Raw genomic sequence first — 23,859 nt, 5'->3', positions numbered from 1 at the left:
TTCTCACTAGAAATACAAATGAATAAACGACATATAATTCTGTTGGTTCTTAGACACTGTCCCTGTCTTCTCTCCCCTCAGAGCTCATCTCCCTGTGGCTCTGTGGACCATAAACTTCACATATTTCAGCATGTTTACACCCATTAAAAACTAAGCACTGTATTAGCACAGAACTAAATTCCATGAGGTCTAATCCTAACTTTGCTTAGACCTTATTAATGATATTTCAGACTGGCTAATAACATCCACCAAACTCTCAAGTGAGTTTATTCAACTTAATAAAGGATGTCAGGTTTCATTCCTCTTACTGCCTGTGATCCGCTCATCTGATTGATTGGTTAGCAATTCCATACAGTTCTTTGCAATGCCAGGCTGTTACCCATAAACAAGATGACCAATCAGCTGACATGTACTCTAATTCTCAGGGTACAATGAAAAGAAAAATCAGGCTGGAATCAGAAAAAGCTCTTGACTTAGAATGGTAGTTATTTCTTCTTTCAGATTTAGTGTTCTAATAACTAGTCCACAAAGTAATCTCTCTTAATAAGGTTTTCCTTCCTATGCATTAAGAGTCACACAAAAGCATGAGTGGATAAGAGATGTGAAATCACTCGCTCAAATATTCCCAACACAGAGCTTTCCCTTCTGAAGTTCCTCTACTTTAAATCCACCTGGCTTATGAGCTGCGACAATTTGAATCTACCACTATTAAGCATTTTCCCCTCTAGATCGTTTTCCCTAGCTGCCTTACCTGAGACCTGGGAGACATTCGAAACTCCTCCTCCTCCTTTATTCCCCATATCCAAGCAATCACCAGTCCTTCTAGTCAGACGCCTAATTAATTTCTCAGTTCCAACCCTTCCTCCCAATCACGTTAGGTCCCTACATGTGAACTGGTTTCCTGCCTGTGTTTGGTTCCTGACAATCTATATCTCAGAATAATCTTTCTGAAAACAAAGATATGATCACTTCACTCACCAACGTAAAAGCCTTGTAATGGCTACCTTTCTCAGCTTAAAAACCCTTCAATGTCCCCACTGGACAAAGTGGAAGGCCCAGAGGCTGGAATGTCCTCTGTGACCCGGCCCCTACCTTCTTCTCCAGGCTTATCTCTCACTCGCCTCACCCCTACCCTCAATCTTGGCTCGTGCAACACACCACGTTGTTTCTTACCTATGTACCTGATGTTCGCTCTGTTTAAAACAAATCTTTGCTGCAACCCTTCCCCCATGCCCTAGGATGATAAGAAAAGCTAAAAAATATGGCTATACATTGTTTCACAGAATCATCTAGACCATATAAAATACATTACACACACACATATGAAAGAGATCACTGGCATAAAATGCACCAAATCATTAAGAATAGTTATCTCTGGGTAATAGAATTATGGGTATTGTCTCCTTAAGTTTTAAATAGTGACTATGTATTACTTTCAAAATCAGAAAAGCTTTGAAAATATTTTAAACTGTGAAGACTTTCCTGGAGCCTTCCCACATACACACACAAATTTTAATCATTCCTTCCTCTGATTCAAGTATACACTCTCTTTGTTGTGCATATTGCACACTGTTATAAACCTTATCCTATATTTTAATTCATGTTTGTCAGGGAGCTGTCTGAGGCCAGGATATGGTTCAGCTTTAATCCCTAGTGCCTGACCTCTGGTAGAGGCAGGTTAAGTGTTTATAAAAGAGATTCTTCTCACATTGCTAGCTACATGCAAATGACCAATAAATGCCTAATTAATCATTTATAAATGTAAATCATTAACACCTTCAACAAATATTTACCATGCGCCTAAAATATCCCAGGTACTGTCACAACCCCTGGGTACACTGCAGCGAAATGTCCTTGTCCTTCGGAGCCTACCTTCCAGTGGAGAAACAAAACACAACAAAGCAGCTCATTGAAAAGGGTGACAAGTACTATAAAGAAAATGTAGGATGAGGGGAATCGGGGAAGATCTGGGGAAAGAGTACAACATCAAAGGTGGACGCAGAGAGGGTGAGCGACATGGTAAGAGGCCAACAGATGTAGTAACACGGAAGAACTGGACGAGGAGTCAAAAGACCTGTTTCCATTTCTATTCTGTCAGCTTACTAGTAATATTCTCTAACTCTCAATTAGGACAATAATCCCTAATTCACAAAAACGTGTAAGGATTTAATAAGATAATTTATGTGAAAAGGTTGAGGCCAGTGCTTTACCCAGGCATTCAGGGTACCTGTATTTGTTAGCTATAAGGACATGAAAAACAATACAGCACCCAAAAGCTGAACTACATGGCTTATGACTGAGTGAAGATGCCAAAAGAAACTTAACATTATAAATTCCATCCCTTTGATCAGGGAATTCTGCAATAGATATGTGGCTACCAAAAACAATGCATATGCTACCCTTAACTGTTTATCTGAATTCGGGATTCTACTTTGATTACAACTGCTTTAAACAACAATGTGACAAAGAATTGAATCGTCTACCATAATATCACATGCAAACATATAAAAACAGATTCATGATCCAAAATCGTTTCTCAGCCTTTCCCCACAATCTCATAAACCTTACTGGTCTTCACTCTTTTTAACCCCCTGCATATCTAGGTTATATGGTCCAAAAAAGGAAAGGAAATTTTCCACGGCAGATTGCAAAACAGAGGTGCTTCTGGGTACATTTACTTCTTGTCCTTTTTAATTGCTGCTTATCTGAACCCTAAGAACCAGGTCTCCTGGACTTTGAGTAGGGGGTTAGATTGTGAGATCACTAAAATGTTTCCTCTGAAGTGTTCCAATCCCTAGTCAGTCCCCAAACCCTACCATATATTTAAGATAGAAAGTCTTTTGCCCTTTATACGTCCATCTTCCAATCTCACATTCCTCAAATGGCTGACTGAATGGGCTATAACCTATCCTTTGTCAACTTCTTAGACCAAAGAATTCTCTCCTTAATATTTCTAAGTACTACCGTATTTCCCTGAAAATAAGACCTAACTGGAAAATAAGCCCTAGCATGATTTTTTTTAGGATGACATCCCCTGAACATAAGCCCCAATGTATCTTTTGGAGCAAAAATTAATACAAGTGTGGGGACAGAGTCCCAGAGAGCAGTTTCCAGGCTCTCGGTCTCACGTGGAAAAGTGTTGGCTCGGGTAGTAGATGGTAGTCAGCTGTGGCTAGTTGGCCATCAGCTGTAACCAGTGAGCCACTGGCCACTAATATAACTGCCATGGCTACGCTAGCAGAAAATGGGGGCTGGCAAGAAGATGGTGGCTGAGCTAGCAAGCGTGGATTGCAGTTAGCACGGCGGATTGCAGCTAGCAAGTGGGGTTGGTTGGCAGAGAGAAGTGGACGGCAGGTTGTGGATAGTGTGGCTCCTGCTTCCTGTGTCTCCAACCCAGCCGCCAGCGAGAACATAGTGGTGTGACTCCCCTGTCTATGGCTCTGTGGGTGTTCCTTTTTGGCCTCACCATGTCCTGTGTTCTTATGTGGGGAGTGGGAACTGAGACCCCGCATGATACCCTGCATGACAGTAAGACCCGGTCTTATTTTCGGGGAAACACGGTACAGTCAGAATTATTCTGACCTGCATTCTGATCAGTTCTAACATTAATGACTTGATTTGGGAAGTCAAGAACAAAACAGATCACCCTGACAGAGGAAACTGAATCGACAAGAATGAGCTGATTAACAGTGAAGTGGTAAAGAAAAATTTAAGTCGTAGGATGTAAGCTCGTGTTTCTATCTATTGGCTGCTGAAATATTTTATGTCAAAGCAAGAACCCTGCTTACTTCTTGGCATACCAAAACTACAGAGTCACAGCCCAGGAACCATGGGATGTCTATAAAGTCTGGGAACGCAAATAATATGATCTATTTTTACAAATTGAAGATATCCTTTACGACATTATGTACATTCACATGTTTCCGTATTCTTGTACATCTCGTGGAGAAATGCTATAATGAAGAATCTGTCTCAAAAATGTTAAATATACTACTGTATTGCAGAAAGAACAAAGGAATAGCAACTTGTGTTTAAATACTTGTTCATTCATTCAATGAGTATCTACTGTCAGGTGCCCATGAACTTCGAGACACTGGTTCATTGGGTAGCACTGACCATTTAATTAGTTGCCTTAACTAAAGATAGGGAATTACTTTTTTCCCTCTTGTACTTGATCTTCACTTTGAAATAAGTTTGAATGCTTGAGAAATGAAGGTATTTGGCTGTACAACAGTCTTACGCATACAGAATCAGTACACAATGTTTCTTTCCCTTCATGTACATTAATTCTATGATCACTCCAAATGATATAAAGGAAGTTTGGTGCCCATTCCTGTTTCTCTCCTTTAAAGTCTGCCAACAAGGATTCATATCATGTATTTATTATTTCTGAGAATTATATAATAGTGCTTCTGGAGAGAGAAAAGTAGGCTTGATTCCAAGACGCTAATTTAATGTTTTGTTTTAATTCGTTAGTACTTTTCTATTTCAAGTCAAGTCAAAATGCAAATATTAGACTGGTTTCACATTAAGAAGTTTACATGCCCAGCACCTGTAAAGAACAGTAAAGGATATAAAAACTAAATGTAACAGAACTGAAGCATAACAGAAACCTACAGAACAACCCATCCACAAGATATAAAGACCAGCTGTGGAAAATTCCTTGCAAGGCTGGCTGGTACTGCAAACTCAGCGATCTCCCTGGGAAAGCCCCTTTGATGCTGTGGTTTATTCCTCAACTCTCAAGACCCAGTTTGGGGCTCTATGCGGACTTCAATCTCTGACGACCTCATTGACCGCTACAGAGAGCCAGGCATGGTCTTCAGAGAAGTGAGAATGAGGAGATTCAAATTAGAGCCTTTGTGGCTTCATAACTACCCAAATCAACACTTGTAGCAGTTAGGAAATTAAGAATTTAAGCAATTCTCCCATCACCAATTAAAATGTTCACAGAGTAAGCAGAATTCTTACACTTGCGTTGGTGAGTCAGCCATAAGCAGAAGCAGGCGGTTACAAATGCACACCCTCCTATGACACAAGCCTCTACTCCCGAACCCTCAGAACCCTGACTGCTTTTCTAGGGCAGGCAGTCACCTAACACACAAATCATCACTCTTCCATCCCTACCAGACACACTTTCTAGGCCCTCTCAACTTCCAGATGCCATAAACTAGTGTTTAACTCAGACTACAGAAGATTATCAACAATATTTCCTCTATTAACTGACTATACAGATTCTGCATCTGTGGATTCAACCAACCAAAGATTGAAAACTATTTTCTACCCACGAGTGGGAATCCACAGATGTGGAGGGCCAACTATAGACTTTGTTCTAAACCATTTTATATAAGGGACTTAAGCATCTGTGCGTTTTGATATCCACAGGAGGTGTTGGAACCAATCCTCCACGGATAATGAGGGACAACAGTAATTACCGGTAGTTAAGCAGGCATCTAAAAGACATAACAACATCTAATTTTTCTGAACACTTTGTATACATTCTCTCATAAAGCAAACCCAGATGATAGGCTCTCTCCATTTTTACAGTCTGGGAGAAAGAATCATTGGATACATGACTTGACCCCAATCACCACTGACAGAGCTGAGGCTTCAACCAGTGTCTTCCTCACACCAAGCTTCATGGGCTGTCCACTACTTTGTATTCCCTACACCTCACACAGCGCAATCAAACTTTTCACATGCAAGAAACAAAGCAATCATCTTCTGACATTAGTAGATCAAAACACTTACAAAAACCACGTGAGCAACGACAAGTTCCAAATGGACAAGCATTATGCCTTATGCAGCCCTTGAAAGACAGAAAAATAGGCCAACAATGGAGACAGCTATTTAAGTAGAAAATTGTCTTGGAGGATATCTAAAAACATTACATTTCTGAGAGAGCATCTTTGTGCAAACTCAAGGTCATAAAGAGTTTGAAGCTAACTACTTTTCAACAGGCAATTTTGACATATACAGTTTATATTATTAGGTTAATGTTTCCAGTAGCATAAAAAACATTCCGATATTTCCTAACCAACTCCTCTTTCAAATAAAATATAGATATGTGGCTTTGCTGGCACTGACATTAATCATGCCATAGTATGTTCTGAAGTAGTTTGTGGGGTTGGGTGGACATTAAGTGGTTTTGCATGACAGCAACGACAAGAGAGTCTCCAATTTTAAATCTAAGTCATATTATCCTTATTCAAAAGCAAGCATAAGCTAGACAATTCATATTACTTCCTAAATATATATATGTACATACATATATATATATATTTTAAAAAATGGAGCATGGACTAGTTGAAAAATATTAATGTTTCCTCAAAATTTATACAAATAGACATATTTATTTTTAAAATAATTTATATTCCCATGAATTCATATAAGGAATTTCTTCCTCTGTTATAATCCACCAACAAAATTAACACTAAATTATATTTAACTGGACTTATGCTAGAAAATATAAAATCTAAAAATATATATATAAAATCTATAGTCACTTTCAATTTGGGGTGTGGGAAGAGGGGAGGTATAAAGAAAGACAAAGAGGCAGAAAGAAAGCAGGACATAATTTGAATTTTTTCCAAGAATACAATATTCAAAAATACATAAATTAAGTAAGCAAGTAGAGGAAAATATTGACTATTGTTGAATCCAAGTAGTGGTATATGGATGGGCACTATATTTTTCTTCCTCCATTTCTATCGATACAAATTCTTTTAAAAACACAATTTCCAGGGTATTATCATAAAGTCAAGTACATATTCAGCCCAGTCTCCTACTTCTGCACTGCACTGTTAACTGACGTCCTGGCGGTATCTTGGCCAAGGTATTACTATACGTCTCTCCTGGCTCTGGAGGTAGATTGCCCAAGTTCAAATCCGAACTCTGCAGTTATTGGCTGTGAGCTTGAGCAAATAATGTAAATGCACTAACCCTCAATTTCTTTGTCAGTATAATGAGGATAATAATAGTCCTCTACCTCAAAGGAGTTCCAGCGAGAAACTACAGTGAAGGGCTTAGCACAGAGCCTGGCCCAGAGGTAAATAGTGGGTTACCATATTGTATGGTAACCAGCGGGTACCTTCAGACAGAAAAAAAGACTAAATGATATTACGCAGGAGAAGTCTGGAGTTATTCCGATTGCACAGTATGAAAAAATCAGTAATCCACAGTGTGATAAGGTCATGCAGCGCCTCTGGTCACCGTTACAGTAGTAATTATAACCCAACATTTATGTGGTCGTTTTCTACAGACCAAGCACTGTGCTAAGCACTTCATCTGCAGTTTCTCATTTGGATTCATATGAAGCAAGGAATGATTATGATTTCCATTTTACAAATTAAGAAATTAAGGGTCAACATATATGTATATAATTTGCTCAAGATTACGAAGCCAGTAACTGGCAGAGTTGAGATTTGAACCTCGGCAATCTGGCTCCAAAGCCTGCTTCTGACCCACCTGAACTTGGGCAAGTTATGTCACATATTGAGACTTCAATTGCCTCCTCTGGAAAATGAGCAGCATAGTGGAACAGGTGCTCTCACAAGTCCCTTCTACATTTCTCTGGACAACGATGCTATTTAAACCCAATTCACTATATACAGAAACATCTCTACTCTGGTCCTTTGACATGCCAAGGCTTCTCTGTCGCACATAATATAGAACAATGTGCATGTATAATTCCCCTGCCTCAATGTTCTTGAGCTCTGTTGGTGGCAGGAATAACACTCAGAGGCACCGGCCAGATAGAGAAGAGCCTCCAAACAGTTCTATAACGAAGTCTCTTTGAATGGAGTCCAAAGAGAACCTTACTTAAAATGAATTCTACCTGACAGCACTAATGCTACAGGAAAGTTAAGGACACACAGCAACAAAATTAGCCAAAGCTCTCGGACCTGACTTATGTCACTCTACCTCCCAGGACCTCAGTTTCCTTATTTATAGAAACGAAGTGGCTTTTAGATACAAGCAAGCCCTAAGGAAGCAGCCACCACAACCCAGGGAAGCCAACCATCTTTGTTAGAAATTCAGGGAAGCGGGTAAGGAAGCATGTATAATTTGAAAAACCACATTCAACACAGTTATTGTTTTTACAATATAAACCACAGAAGTAAAGCTCCAAAAAATCTATTGTGTTGTTTGGCAAGAGAGTGAAGCAGCACAGGGTAGGGGAGATAGATCTTTTTTTCATATTAAGATACATTAGAGTAGATCACTGTTGAAAACCACTTTGAGCTCAAAGAGTCTGTGAAAGGAAAAAAGAAAGTTGATATTCTATTAAATAAACTCTTTAAAGAAAAAAATCCTATTTGTCAAAATAAACAAATTTTTAAAAAGTCATTAGGACTACTTAAGATATTTTTCCCTTTTGTAGAAAAAAATGATTTCAATAAACGCACAAACATGTAAAATTGTGCACAGAAGACTCAAGGTGTTGGGTTTTTTTTAAACATGTTTGTATTTTTTAAACACAAACCAAGTCTGGTAATATTCCAAGCCAAAACATAACCCTGTTCCTTCTACTCTGGTTCTAATATTGCTTCAAAATCCTGAAAATCCATTTTAAGTAAGGAAAAGAAATGAGACATAAAGTTCATGTAATTCTTTCTGTGGTCAAATATATAAAGCTCAAGTTTTAATCAAATCTCTTCTACAAATCTTTTGGCCATCTTTGCCCACTCAATAGCACCATTAGGGATAAAAAGACAAAAGACCAAAGTCAATCCAATCCGTCTGGCTTTCATTAGCATTGCTGGTAAATAGTTTGCTGAGAATCAACTGACAATCCCCACACTAGCTGTCAATATCAGTTAGGGAAATTTTTATGGATGTAATCTCTCCTCAGTCCCCATTTTCGGAGATAATTAATCAAAGGCTAGTTGTATTCAGATTAACCCCTAGAAAAAATAATTGATGTATATGTGTATCATCAGCTCTCAACACCTAAACCTCCCTATAAGATTTTAGGTTATCCTCTAGGATTGGACTTGGATTGGGAGCATCAAAATAAGAAGAAGGCCTATTAGAAAAATACTATGAAAAAGTGGGTGGCTGTTAGAAAAGCCTCCCTACCTTACCCACCCTCAAAAAATAAGCGCACAGGGAAATTCCAGAAAGCAGATACCTCCTTTTCTCTATCTACCAAACTAACCTCCTCTTGCAGTGTTCTCTTCATTTTACTAAAATAAACTTTAGTATGGGAAGAAGTAAAACTTAATATCAAAATCTTCCATTCCTAAAGGATCTTGTGAAAACTTGGTAAGACCCTCTCTCATTAGAAACTCTCAAACACACAATTTATGGGTTTTGTGGAACCCCTTGAACTGTCAAGGTTAAAAATCCTTGCTGGAGCCCAGAGAATCATGTGCCTCTCAGTAACCCTCTGTCCTCCTTCAGGGATGGGAGCCACCCAAACATCACATTTGAAATGTAAAGAGTAATAAAATGAAGTCTCCAATTGCACCGGATGCTTTAAACTACCTGTGTCAAATGTCAGTTCTGCCATTTTTAAGCAATGCTCCAAGGATTTCTGTTTCATTTCCTTGACCACGCAAACTGGGTCTTATCCAAAGCCCTCCTCTCTCCTTTTCTTTCTCCTTTTCTTTTTTTAACTGAGCCTAGAAGCTTATGGCCAAATCAATTTATAAGTGAAGGACAAATGCCTGAGACCAAAAGCCCCCAGCGAACACTCACCCTTACCACCCCTTACCAACTCAAGATGTGCAGGACACTGCCAGCCAACGAGGCTGTGGGCTGCATCGGAAAGCAAGAACAGAATAAGGACACTCCATTCAACCTTTTTGTCTGGGGTACTTCCTGGGGTTTTCATTGGCATTTAACACCAAGACACAAGGCTCATTTTTCATTAAAGTTGCAAGACTTTCACTTTGGCCAGTTTCAAATGGTGTAATTGATCTGCATTGTCTTCTTAAATAACCCAACTGAAGGACACTGCAGCTTTAAATATTTCAGTGCTAACTAGCAAATAGACTCCATTGCAATATGGCTCTGAAGGTCGCGTCCTATTGTCTCTTTCCTCTGGAAAAAAACAATTTCTAAATCCTTCTTCTAGGGAACGTAGGAAGGGTTACCCCTAGAATTCCCACTCTTCCGTCTGGGTCCCCGGTAGAGTTCTAGTGGTGGCTGGAATCTTACACTCATCATTTTCCCGGCAGGGGCAAGGCGCTGATTGCTATTAATGATGATGCCGGCACCTTAGCGAGACATAAACACATGTGTTCACATTAGTTTAATTGAGCGCGTGCAACTGTCTGAAATAGCACCACTTGCTACTGGGCTGTGCACCTCCACAAGAAGAGCAGGGCCGGGGTGCTTTAGGAGTGGACAGCTTGCAGGCGGCACCCTGAGCCCGGACTGTCATAACCTGAAACGTGCAGCTGCTTAACGCGACGGGAACCTCAGCCCACTCCTCCGGGGACTACGCCCGCACCTTGCCACACACTTGCTGCTTTACTTGTCAAAAAAGGTCCAAACAAGAGGCCCAAGCAGGGTGAAGGGGAAAAAAAATAAACGAAAAGGAAAAGGGCCTTTTCTATCTCGTCAGGGTGAATAAACAGGAACCCGGGAGCAGCCACAGTGTTCCCCCAACCGGGTGCCGGCATCGCCGCCTTGTTTAACGAACACAAACATCCACGGACGATTACGAGGCCGGGAAGAAGGGGCAAACGAAGCGGGGTAGGAGGAAGGTATGTGCAGGTGCACTGGAGCATTACCTGAAATGGCAACAGATTGTTACCATTATCGGTCCGGAAAGCGTTATCCTCCATCCAGGACTTGGAGGTGAGCGGGGCCGCGCGAGGGAACTTGGGCGGCGCGATCACATTGCTGGAGAAGGGCTTTTTGAGCGGCGAAATGGGGTTGAGCGGGGAAGGCACCCCGACGCCCACGCCCACGCCCACGCCGACCGCCCGGCGAGGGTCCCGGCCAGCCTGCAGGCCGCCCCACGGGTTGGACGGCGCGCTCCAGGCGGCGTTCACGCTCTGGTGCGTGTTCCAGCTGGACGAGGCGGAGGAGGCGGCGGCGGCGGCCGCGGCGGCGGCGGCGGCCGAGGACGAGGACGGCTTGCTGGTCATGATGGGCTGGTGGCCGTACGCCGCGGCGGCGCTCCTCTGCGCGTAGGGCGCCTGGCTGGGGCTGGCGGGTGACCGGCGCTGCTGCGGGGGCTGCGCCTGGGGGGGCTGCGCGGGCTGCGGCGCGGGCGGCGGCGGCTGCTGGTGGTGCTGGGTCTGCGCCAGGCCGATCTGCGGGGAGAAGGTGCCCCCGAAGACGGGGTTGACGTGGTGCGGGAAGTTCTGGAAGAGCATGGTCCCGTTGACTGGGGTGATCCCCTGGAAGAAGCTGTCCTCCACCGCGTTCGTGGTGCCTGTGGACCAGGTGCTGCCGAAGGACGGCGACAGCGACGCACCCGGCGCAGCGGGCTCCTGCTGCGGCGGCGGCGGCTGCTGCGGGGGCTGGTGGAAACTCAAGCCCGGCAGGAGCGGCGACTCCATCTGCATCTTGTCGGAGCCGTTGGGGGCCGGCTGGGCCGCTGCGGAGCTGAGCGCCGGCACTGCGCTGCTGTCCTCCGGCTTGGGGGTCTCTGAGGAGAGGGGCGTGGACGGGGCTTCGGCTGCGCTGGGTTCGGGCTGGGGCTGCTGCTGCTGCTGCTGCTGCCGCTGCTGCTGGGGCTGGGGCTGGGTTTTGCTTTTGTCCATCAGTAAATCATCCTGCATGGTTTGCGCAGCTGAAACGGGAAAAAAGAGAGACGCGTTATTGTCAGTGTGATCGCCCCTCGCTGAAGCGGGCGGGTGTTTTACTTGCGAAAATCCAGTGCCACCTCTACTAGCCAATTGCAATGCAAATCCATAATCTCCCATTTAGAAGAGCAGGTCGGAATGGGGTGGGAGGGCTCGCGCAAGGTCTCTAAAAATACTGTGAGAGCGTCTTCACCCTTTCTGATGTCTTGGTTCCTTTTCTGTATTAGTGAGAGATGTGCTTTAAGACAGAAAGACAGCAATTTCGCCACGTCTCTTTTCCCTTCACCGGAACTCAGAGCGTTCACCCTGCAATGAGAAACTGATTCTGGTTCCTGTTTTTTCCCAAGCACCACCCTCCCCTGGTTATTTGCATACGTCAATAAATACTGCTGCGTCCTTCAGCAAGGTTAAAAAGACACCGCACACGACCCTTTCTTCCCCCCTTCCCTATTTGGGCACTTTAAAGAAACAGCAGTCTTATCCCTCTTGATTAGCAAACTGCCTTCTAGCGTTGATAATTGTTTCATTTAGCAGCAGCAAACCACGAGGGAGGAAATCCTTGGCATTCGTTAGCAGGAGGACTCAGCTGCACAATCATTCTCTGGCCTCCCAGTAGCTGCAGCTACTCCATTTTGTTAGGAGACAGGGGAGAAAAACCCACCGCTTTTAAAGAGGTAAAAATCTACTGAACCGTTTGGAAGTGTTTGCTTGTTACTCTAAGGATTAGGGTTTTTCTGCTTATTCCCCAATTTTCTTGTCTCCAATTCTGCCACACGAGATTTTTGGCATCTCAGTGGTTCAGCTCTTAACAGGAGCCTGAGAATTTCTCTGCAGAGTATAGAAATGTTCTGGTTGGATTTGAGGTGAAAGAGGGTGGAGGGAGGCAGGCTGACAGACACTGAGTGTGAGATGGAATAGGGCTTTTAAAAAAAATCCCCCTGAGATTTAAGTAGAAAGTCAAGATAATTTGGGGGTTGCCAGATTTTCATGTTTGAGTCCTCCTACTGCTGCTTTGGTCACAAGACTTAAGCAAATTTAGAATCCAATCTCTTATCACTAGTATTAGCAGTGAAAGATTATGGTTTGAAAACCCTGAATTACCATATGCTACCAAAAGTGTTAAAAATAGCATAGTACAAAGTCCCAAATTGTCATACATTGTAATTATAGTGCATTGCCATTACTGTTTCATTTAGCCATATAAGGAGTGTATGGTATTTTCCATTTCGCATAGGACTGTATTCGCCTCTGCCATACTGCCTGTTTTCTCATTTCCAGGGTGAAAACAGTAATCACTCAAAACCAGGAGATTTCCATATACATAGTTCACTGAGTTAGCTTGTCCCTTAGAACATGTTAATTGTTTTAAATATATTAGTATTACAGTGCTAAGACCCTGAAAACAAATATTTTGAAATGTTAAAGGAGAATATGACCAAACATATAATTATTTTTAAATGATGATTCAGTGTAATTGCAACAAAGTTATTAAAATATTTAATGCAGTTACTTAACTCAGATACTTGGAGAAGCATCTTTCTCAGGACACTTGTGAAAGGGCATTCAAATACACACAGAAGCTATACCTTGGACATCCTCATGATAATAAACTGTTGTAAAATAGCTGTATTGGAAAATGGAGATGCTTCCACTCTTAACTATTAAGCAAAATATGTCAGACCGAGAAATGGGATTAAAAGTAGTTCTATTTTATTAAAGACTATCTTTAAAATGGTTGATCTTTCATTTTAAAGTTTCATACATAGACAAAATAGTGGGCTCAAGGAAATGCTTCACAGCTACCTTACCCTCTTTTCTAACCCTCTCTCCCCTCTTTCCCCCACCAAAAAAACCCAACCCATCACAAACTGCCAGCTACTACCAATAAAACCTAGTTAAGACTGATTTTATGTCCCTCAGTTACCCTGTCTAAAACAATGGCTTTGATCAGTGTTGAAAATATGACACAAAGAGGCAAGCAAAGCTTGGATTCACAACACAAAGTTCTATTGCTGCCAAAGAAAACGGTCATAGAAAGAGACATTTTCATACTTGGTTTAAGCAGTGCTATAGTAAACGATTATAATCTGGGGTTTGAGATGCTTCCAGTGGGCTAGAATTGTCTTTACAATAGCCATATCATCATGGCTGAAATATGCATTTGATTGCAATTTCAATATCACTCAGCTTTTCCGATGATTGTATCAATGCTTTTAGTTAATGCCTTCAGTTTAAACTGCATGCTCTTGGTGGAAAAATTAATGCTGTACTATAGCCAAAAAAAAGCCAAAAAGTAAGCTGGACTCAGAATATTTTATAAAAGCTGTAATTAATATTAATGTATTTATTGAATTTTTTAAATTTTATCATACCATGAACACACATTTTTGTTCTCAACACTCCTTAAAGATATAAATTTCACTTTCTGCATAAATTCACTCTGTCAAGGTCAAGACCCATCTTTAATAAATAAGACCCTTTAAACAAAAGGTAAGCAATAGATTAAGATAACATTTACAAAGTTAATATGCAGTGTCTTTCAGTGACTGCTTGTATAGTTTGTTTGAGTCCGAGTTTTTTTTGTTTTTCTTTTTGTTTTTTCTTTTTTCTTATTTACAGCAAAGTCCGAGAAATAGATACCTTCTTCCCCTCCCCCATCACACACACAATAGATCTTCCTTTACATGCAATCACCCAATCTCAAGTAACAAATTCTTAGTAGCAGTTACCTTTGAGTGTCCAGTTTTTAAGGATCGATAAAATTAAAAAGTGTACAGTATTTATTTTCTTCTTTCAGGTTGATTATGTGACCGCTCTGGCAAAAGCACTTTGACAACTGTAAGAAGAGAGGGCATGCGCACACAGGGAACTGTGGGGGCTGAAGTCCTCCACAAGGTACTCCGCCTGTCTTAAGCACGTTCAGCCAGGAAAGGAGGAAGCCTTGCAAATTGTGATTCCAAGGGGAAGAGGTTGTACCCGGATTACATTATATCTTCCTAACCAATCTAAATCACGAGTTGTTGAAATGACAAAGGGGAAAAATAAAATTGTTTGTCAACTTGATTTAGGGAGCCAGGTTAAAACAGAAACTAGATTGTAGGGCTCAAAATAAAGAAACCCAGCAGAGCTACCTTAAATGGTATTAGAATGGTAATGACTGGGTAGCGAGCGATTGGAACCATACCAGAGCAAAAGAGATTGGGGTGGAGAGGGATAAGAAAGGGAGGGGAGACAACCAGGGAAAGATAAATACTTAAAATCTGACCATGCATAGCAGAAACATTTTTAATATTATAGAATGAAAAATACCTTAATATTAAACGTGATATTAACCTTAAAGGTCAAGTAAAAATAGGTGTTAGCCACAAATTTTTGACATCCACCAAGATTTCTTTGCATTTGAGTTTTCAATGAAGGCACAAATCACTTATTTTAATATGTTACCTGATACGCTCTAAATCAACTCACCTCATTTTACTTGTCAAAATGAAAATTTACATTGCATTATTCATACAATGATCATTCAAATAAAATTCAACGCTTTTAAGCAAAAGTAATATTTTTGAAATATTAAATAATATTTTGAAATAGTAAAAAAACATGTTTAGTGTTTCACTGCATAGGACAGTGATTTCTTTATTCAAGACAGAAAGTAGATAGTTTCTATTTTCTAAAAAATGTTTTGGTGTACATTTTTCCTATTTTAACATCATGACTCCGAGGCTGGAATCTCACAACATATTAACATCAACCATTATCTATAGCTTCTAAGAGCAATAGTTCAACTACCAGTTTGCTTACGTAGGCAGGAGATATTATTTCTTATGGGATTTGGCTCAATGCCATTCACCCAAGGGGTTCAGAGTAAATGTCAGTTGATGACTATGCTGATTAAACTTGGAACTAAAAATGCTAAGCATCATTTAAAATTGTCCTTATTCACCAGTTAGAACTCGAGTAATACCAGAGACTACCAATTTTCAGCAGTCAGTATTCTTTGTTTCTAGTTATTTCTAAGGAAAAACACTAACAACTTAAGAAGAAAAAATCACTTTCATCAATCTGCCAAAAGCTCTTTTTAAAAGAACTAAGTGGTTTTCTTATTCCTACTATGAACTTAGCTTATATTCCCTAATTTTTCTCTTTCTCTACCAACCCTCTTTAAAAAGCTTCACTTCTGCTAAGGTGCCAATCTTAACCATTTGCATTCCAGAGCCTGTAAGGATCCACTCAAGGTTAATCTGACTCCAGAAGACTTCCTAACCAACCAAACTTCTACATTTTCAAGTATTAGAAGACAAAAAAAAAACCTCATAAAATCCTTACAAAGACTAGATTTTTTAAAAAATCATTTGAAGTGAATGTCAAGATTTTATCAGTAAAGTAGACATTCTGAAGTTATTCAGGTATGCTTGAAAGTAGTTTACTTGGGCATTTACTAGTCCACTGGACCCCAGGTGCTGGTTTACTAATAACTGGCACAATGGAGAAAAATAAACTTTGGCCCCTGACCCTTGATAAATGACAATAAAAAATTAGCACTGCCCATACTTAATGTAATTTTACTGTATTTGACAATGAATGAATTTCTGCTCTTCCTTTCCTAAAATTAGCACTCAAATGTAAAAAGAAAATGACTCCAACACAAATGCCAGGGTGTAAATAAATACCAAGCAAACAATACAATACAGGAGGACCCACCAGAAGGACAAAGACCTTCGCTAATAAAATCCTGTTTTTTATTTAACCAGAAAGGAAGCACTTTCTGAAATTTTGTCTTCAAATCACAAGCTTAACCATATACCTCTTTTGAATAGACATGGAATGTTGTAAATATAGAGATTACAGAGTTAACTCACTCAAAAATACATGGGTCAAATTCATCTTTCTAGGCTTCCTTCCTTCCGTTCTTTCCCTATTTACATCACTAGCACAGTGCTTATAGGTCCTGGGCAGTTGAATGGATGAATTTGGATGGATAAATGAATAGACGAATGAATGAATGAAATATAGTTTTTGATTATCTAAAGCGGCCAAGTTTTGAGTAGGGATTAAATTATCCTGCATTTAGAAAAGCGATTACTTTTTCATCAACTGCAAGGAGGAGTATGAATGGGAGTGATATAACATAGAAAACCATCTTGGCCCTCATGATGTTGAGCAGTATGCAGATCATTTGATTATTGTCATGAAGTAACATTCTCTAAACACTAATTAAATGGGAACTTTGTTCCCATCTAAGAGTTTACAATCTAATAAAGACACACCCCCCACCTCACCACAGAAACGGCATCATGAAGTTCACAATGGCCACTCAGAGCTAAGTCCAATGGATGTTTTGTCTTTATCTTGCTTGCCCTTGCAGCAACACTGACATAACTGACCGCACTTGCTGGATATACCTTCTTCCCTGGGCTTCAGTCGCGCTGTCCTTTCTTGGTTGTCTTGCATTTAAGGTTATCCATTAGCTCTCTCTCTCTTTCTTTCTCTCTCTCTCTCTCTCTCTCTCATCTGCTAACTGACTTTCAATATTGAGTTCCTCAGGGCTCTACCCTGGACCCTCTTCTCATCTCACTCTTCTGTGAATGGCTTTCCCAATGATAAGGAAAGGACCAGGCCTATCGTACTGACCGCTACATTCCCAACAACTATCACTGTGCCTAGCGCATAATAAGTGGGTACTCAATAAATATTTTTAAAATTACAATTACATTTATATGCAAAGTACCAAGAATGCCAAGGCAATCTAGGTGGCAAAAAAGAAATAAACCTTCAGGACTTACACTACCAGATATCAAGACCTATTATAAAGCTATAGTAATTAGGCTGTGTAGTTATTGGCACAAGGATAAGAAAATAGACAAATGCAACAAAATTGAAAGTTCAGAAACAAATCTATATATGTATGGTCATCAGATATTCGAAAACAGTAGCACTGCGGTAGTGAAAGGATGGTCTTTTCAATAAAAGATACTGCAGTCAACTGAATATCCAGATGGCAAAAAAGAGAACTTCACCCTTGCCACACCATACATAGAAATCAATTCCAGATGGATTATAGGTCTAAATGTAAGAGGTAAACAATAAAGTCTTGAAAAGAACATAGGAGAATATTTTCATAACATTAGCGTAGGCAACAATTTCTTCAACAGGTCACAAAAGCAATAAACATAAAGGAAAAATGTAATAAACCAATTAAATTAAGAACATCTGTTTTCCAAAAGCCAGAATTAGAGTGAAAACTCACAGAATGGGAAAAATACATGCAATAGATTTATAATCAGAATACAGAAAAGACGCTTGCAAATTAATAACAGTAGACATCCCAAAGAAAAATTGGCAAGAGACTTCAACGGAAGATATCCAACAGGCCAAAAAGCATATGAAAAGGTACTCTACCTATCTAATCATCAAAGAAATACAAAATAAAATCCGAATGGCTAAAATTGGAAGAGGCAGACAATACCACACGTTAGCAACGATGTGGGAGCAACTCATTCTCAAACACTGCTGGTGGAAATATAATTTAGTATAACTATACAACCACATTGCAAAACTATTTAACAGGGTCTATTAAAGCAAACATTCACATACCTTATGACCCAGCAATTCTGCATTTAGATCCATACCCAATAAAAATGCAAACATATTCACCAAAAGACATGTTCAAAGCATCATTATCCATGAATAGACTCCAACTCTGTAAAACAATATACCATGTTTCCTCAAAAATAAGACCTAGCCAGACAATCAGCTGTAATGCGTCTTTTGGAGCAAAAATTAATATAAGACCTGGTTTTATTTTACTATAATACCAGATCTTATATAATATATAATGTATAATATATAATATATAATACACAATATGATATGCTATGATATGATATGTAATACCAGGTCTTATATTAATTTTTGCTCCAAAAGATGCATTAGAGTTGATTGTCCGGCTAGGTCTTATTTTTGGGGAAACATGATAGATGAATTGCATGAATACAATACAGAGTGAAAGAAGCCAAACACAGAAGAGAATATACTATAGGGTTCCATTTATATAAAGTTCTAATAAAACTAATTTATGGGGTTAGAAGTCAGCATAGTGGTTACCTATACAGAGAAATAATGATTGGTAGGGGACATAAAAGGGGGTTACCAGGGATTTTTGGTGATATACTCTGTTTCTTGAACTGGACGCTGTGTTACACAGGTATGTTTACTTTGAAAATTCAGAAAACTGGACACTTAAAATGTATGCACTTTTCTGCATTTTTGTTATATTTCCATTAAATTCATAAAACATATACGTGTATTTGTAAAGGTTAACTATCTTCTGTAGGGTAAAGAGGAAACAAATAGCACAATCTGGCTAAACAGGAAGGGGAACCTTAAGTCTGGGTCATCTAAGCTAGAGAAATAAACGGGGGGCTCCCTATGTGCCAGGCCTGTGCTAGATGCACTAAATGCAAAGACTGATAAAAGCTGAAGTCCCTTGACTTCAGAGACCTCACAGCCTACAGGGCTGGGGTCATTTGGGTCAACTTTGGTAAATTAGGTAATACCCTAGGTAACCTAGGAAGATTTTAGATTGTTAAAGTCTAAAGCAAGTTATAAGCAGGAAGTCTACATCGTTGGAGTGAGGACCTGTCAAGCAATTCTAGATCAGACCAAGTTTGAGAACAGAAGGAGAGAAAGGCAACAAAAGGGGAGCTGGGGTGGTTTGGTGGGTGATCGATCTGGAGATCACCAACAATGGTATGGAAGGCCTCTGGTCACAAAGCAGCCATTCCAGAACTTCCCCTGCTTTTTTCATTGGCCTTGTCGCTAACTTCTGAGAGAAACTGAGGCTATGTGACAGTAATGTCCTCAATTTCTGAGCTGCCTACCACCAAGCTCCACCCTCCAAAATTATCTGTATCCCCACCCAAGAGGAAGCGGAGTTCTCCTACAGTTCCGCAATGAATCCCTCCATGTGTAGTCTAAAGCTCATTTCTTCTAGTTTCCTTGAGACCTAGTTCACTAATTATTCCGAACTTTCTCCTTCCCATTCCAGACAGGCTGTTTGGAAGAAACTTATAAATCCTAGCTCTACTTTCTCACTTGCAGTTGACTCTCAGACTTACTGTATCTGGCTTCTTCCTCTACCATCTGCTCAAATTGCTCTTGCTATTGACCTTACTAAAGCTATCGATAACCAACTGACATTTTTCCATTATTTATTTTATTTGCCATTCACCCTTCCAATAACACTTGTAGCAAGCAGATTTCTAAGATGGTCCTCCAAGATTCCAGGCTAGAAGGAAAATAGGAACCATAGTCCTATAACTGCAATTCTGCCAACAAGAAGGATGTGCTTGAAAGTGGATTTGACACCCTCACAGAGAACCCAGTCGTGCTGTACCTGACTTCTTACCTACAGAACTCTAAGTTAATACATGAATGGTGTTCTAAGCCATTAAGCTTGTGATAATTTGTTACACAGCAGTAGAAAACTAACACGACACTATTCCATTTTCTTGGAAGGCAACTGCTTTCCTGGCTCTCCATTCTCAAGTTTCTTCTCAGTCTCCTGGCCACTAAATACAACTTCCTCCAGGGTTCTCCTAATTCTGTACTCTTCCTGGGCAATGTTAGGTTTATGAACTGGGAAGTTAAGTTCACCACTACCTAGGTTTCCAGATCGAATCTTTTTGCTAAGTTCCAAACCACTAATTAACGAACAACTTCTCTATCTGAGGATCCCACAGCAGCTCTTCTCCCACAAATGTGCTCCTCTTTCTGGTTTACTTGCCTTTATCCTTTTTAATGGCACCACCATCCATCTAGTCGCTCAGGTTAGAAATCTCAACATGATTTTGTCCTTTTCCTTCTCCCTTCACCGAGGGACTTGTCCAATTGGTCACTAAAACTTATGAGTTCTGCCTCTTAAATTTCTGCTTGCCAGCCCCTCCTCTTCATTCACAGCGAGTAAAACACCTCACCTAAATTATGGCAGTAATATCCTAATGTCTCTCATCTAGTGCCCTTCCAAGTGCGGCCTCCACACGAAAGCCCGAGCCATCGTGCAAACAGATTTACCATGTTATGCCCCTTCACCAAACTCTTTCATTACCTCTCCCTTGCCAAGAGGATAAAACACAAATTCAATCTTCTTCTACTCTTCTTCCCAACTGTACCATACTACCGGTCCCTGGACAGACAGACCATGCTCTTCTCCCATAATGCCTCTGACATGTTCCTTCTGCCTGAAATATCCTTCTACCTCCATAGCTTACTCTACTCACCATTAGAACAAGTTCAAATATCCCCTTTGAAGCTCTGCCTGACCACGTGAGCAGAATTGCCTATTGCCTCCTTTGTACACGTCTGTAACACACATATATCTCTATTGCAGTACCCTTCACACTTCAGTGTAATTATCTGTTTACACATCTACCTTTCCCAGAATAGTTCGTTTTTGTAACCCTGGCACTGGGCCTAAAACATAGAGATAAAAGTTTGTTGGATAAGTTTGTTGACCAAATCAAAGAACAAAGTAGATTTTTATCTCAATTTATAAAGGCTAATGGCATTTCTTTTAACATTAGATGAAGAGAAATTCTCTTGCCATTAAAGGTATTTCAAAAACACTATGTTTGATGACACTATACTTAATGTTTAATGAAGATAATTCTGCTAAAATTTGGTGTGATTAATTTACCCTTTCTCATGTTGCAGGACATTTAATTTGTTTCCAAGATGTCACTATTTTCCAAACTGATTGTTTCCGTAAGCCATATTTCTAAAGAAAACATTACTTGGTTAAAAGGCGTAACATTAAGGCTCTGGATACATATTAACAAATTGTTTAAGCAAAGTTGTAGCAGTTTATACTTCCTTGAGAAATGGACTTCTAATGCGAAAACAATGTATGAACAGTGGATACAATAAAGAATAATACAGTTACTGTTCTGATAATAACCTAATGTAGAAAAACATCTCTACTCTTTTGATATGCCAAATAAGGTTAAATCCTTTTCAGCATTCTAATATATTTCATACTTTGTCGTTTTTCTTCATCGTACCTTCCTGTGGTAATGAAATAGTGAAGGTAAGTTTATACACTTATAGCCTATGTTTATTAGCTGGACATTCCATTTCAAATTATGACAGATATGAGTAAATGTGTATTTCATCAGAAAGAAAAAGAAACAGCCTTCATCTATGTTCCCTATGTTTGTATACTTCAATTGTAATTAATTTTAGTTTAAAACCTAATGTTCATGAAAGTGATCAAAATGTACAAACTTCCAGTTATAAAATAAATAAGTCACAGAGGTATGATGTACAGAATGGTGTCAAGTTAACACCGTATTGTATATTTGAAAGTTGCTAAGAAAGCCAACTTTTAAGATCTTAAAAGTTCTTATCACAAGGAAAAAAATTATAACTATGTGAGGTGATGGATGTTAACTATACTTATTGTGATCATTTTTGTAATATAATGTTTATGTCAATTATATCTCAATTTTAAAGAAAAAAACTAATATTCATATATATTTCATGTACCTGCTTTCATCTTGGGTCTGAAGAATGCTCAGTAGATCAGATAGTTTTATATAAAAAGTTTTATGCATCAAAAATTTGTAAATTTATAAACTAAATTTATACTCTTTAAAAATGACCCGACACTATTTTTAGATTTTATCTAACGGCAATTGATTCCCCTTACCACAATGTTCTCTCCTTTACAAACCGTTTGTGATACAACATACCTCCCTTTAGTCAACTATAACTTGTTCATCTTCCTACTCTCATCATGGTAACTCAGTTACAAGAACCCTCTGGAAACTGCAAAAGAATGCAGAATGATTTCAGAAAGTATAATTAAGCTTTACATGGGTCATTTCTTCTCTCCCTATAACTGCCATTTCATACTTAAAGTTTTCATTTAAAAGTTTTATTCTGTAAGGCCAAGTGTTCATTGAGAAGACTTCAGAAAAGCAAACCCTACCCAGTTAATGTTCTAAGTTGTTCTTCAAATCTCCTGACAGTTTCACCATTTCACTTTAAATGCTGTTCAAAAGTTGCCCTCATTAAATCAGAATCAGCAGGCCATTCTCAAGGAGCTGGCCTTAGAAGTATCACCAGCTTCCACCATTCCAACTCCATCCCCAAAGTTTTAGCAATGGTTTTTAGCATTTTTCCAGGAGCTTTCCAACTGCCTACTGGACATTTCCATGTGCAAGTTTCATCATGTCCCTCATCATTATTTACGGGGCAACAGTCAAACACTCACCCTAGTATTTAGTATTTAAGGCTCTCCTCTTCTAATCCCAACCTATGTTCCCAGACAGCATTATCCCACCTGTCCAGGAAAACGAGTGTACTCACGGTCCTGACCCTTGCTGATGTTACTCATCCCAAATGGAATGCCCTCCTCATTCTCTCTGCTAATCCTAACCTCACCATTTTGCAGATCCTTGTTCAAACACCGGTTCCTAACAATAGCATCTATCTGTACCACACATTTATTGCTTTGCAATTCTATTTACCTTTTCTGGTATAATTTTGTTAATTCCCCAACTATAACTCTAAGCTGCTTAGGGGAAGGCATTATAACGCATTCCTTTTTTCTCTCCTCAAAGTCTGGTAGATCTTACAGGGAGCTTAACAATAAGAGCTGCCATTTATGGAGCATATACTGTGTGCTAGATAAAATGCTAAGTGCTTTCCAAATATTCATTTAATTCATGTAATAAACTTATGAGGTAAATACTGTTACTGTTCCTAATTCCAAATGACAAAATGAAAATTTAGAAAGGTGATTTACCTACGCCAGGTCACATAACTAGTGTCAGAAGTGAACCTAATTCCAGGTTTGTCTGACTCTAACGCTGCCTTTTGGTTGGTGACTCATAAAAATAGGTCCTCCTGTCCTTTTTGATCCAGACAGTCCAGGAGACAGCTTGGGCTTCAAAGGTGTGAAAAGAGGGCAAATTGTGGTTCAGCAGATTTTCTTTCTCCCATTGACACAAAGCTTTTATATAATGACTTTTGCCTGAAAACCAGAGATAAGCTCTAACCAAAGGATTCCAAATTCTACCTACGGGCAAGACCC

The 23,859-nt window shown here is 39.7% G+C and overlaps 1 protein-coding gene across 9 annotated transcripts in view; it reads right to left on the bottom strand.

Annotated features, from left to right (window-relative positions):
• Window positions 1-23,859, bottom strand: part of CPEB3 (cytoplasmic polyadenylation element binding protein 3) — a 169,488-nt gene that overhangs the window by 127,798 nt on the left and 17,831 nt on the right. For 4 of the 9 annotated variants that reach the window (XM_033130834.1, XM_033130835.1, XM_033130841.1 and 1 more), the window contains exons 1-3: window positions 14,495-14,779; window positions 11,846-12,071; window positions 10,743-11,752 (exon numbers count right to left, since the gene is read on the bottom strand). In XM_033130834.1, coding sequence (XP_032986725.1) covers window positions 10,743-11,752; window positions 11,846-11,885 — 1,050 coding nt within the window. In that variant the 5' untranslated portion in view covers window positions 11,886-12,071; window positions 14,495-14,779. Of the gene's footprint in view, window positions 1-10,742; window positions 11,753-11,845; window positions 12,072-14,494; window positions 14,782-23,859 lie in introns of those variants that run through there. The other 5 variants (XM_033130843.1, XM_033130840.1, XM_033130836.1 and 2 more) reach the window with 4 other exon arrangements.

Source organism: Rhinolophus ferrumequinum, chromosome 16 (assembly GCF_004115265.2).
Source record: "Rhinolophus ferrumequinum isolate MPI-CBG mRhiFer1 chromosome 16, mRhiFer1_v1.p, whole genome shotgun sequence".
NCBI lineage: Eukaryota > Metazoa > Chordata > Mammalia > Chiroptera > Rhinolophidae > Rhinolophus > Rhinolophus ferrumequinum.
This window is presented reverse-complemented; position numbering and strand designations above follow the sequence as displayed.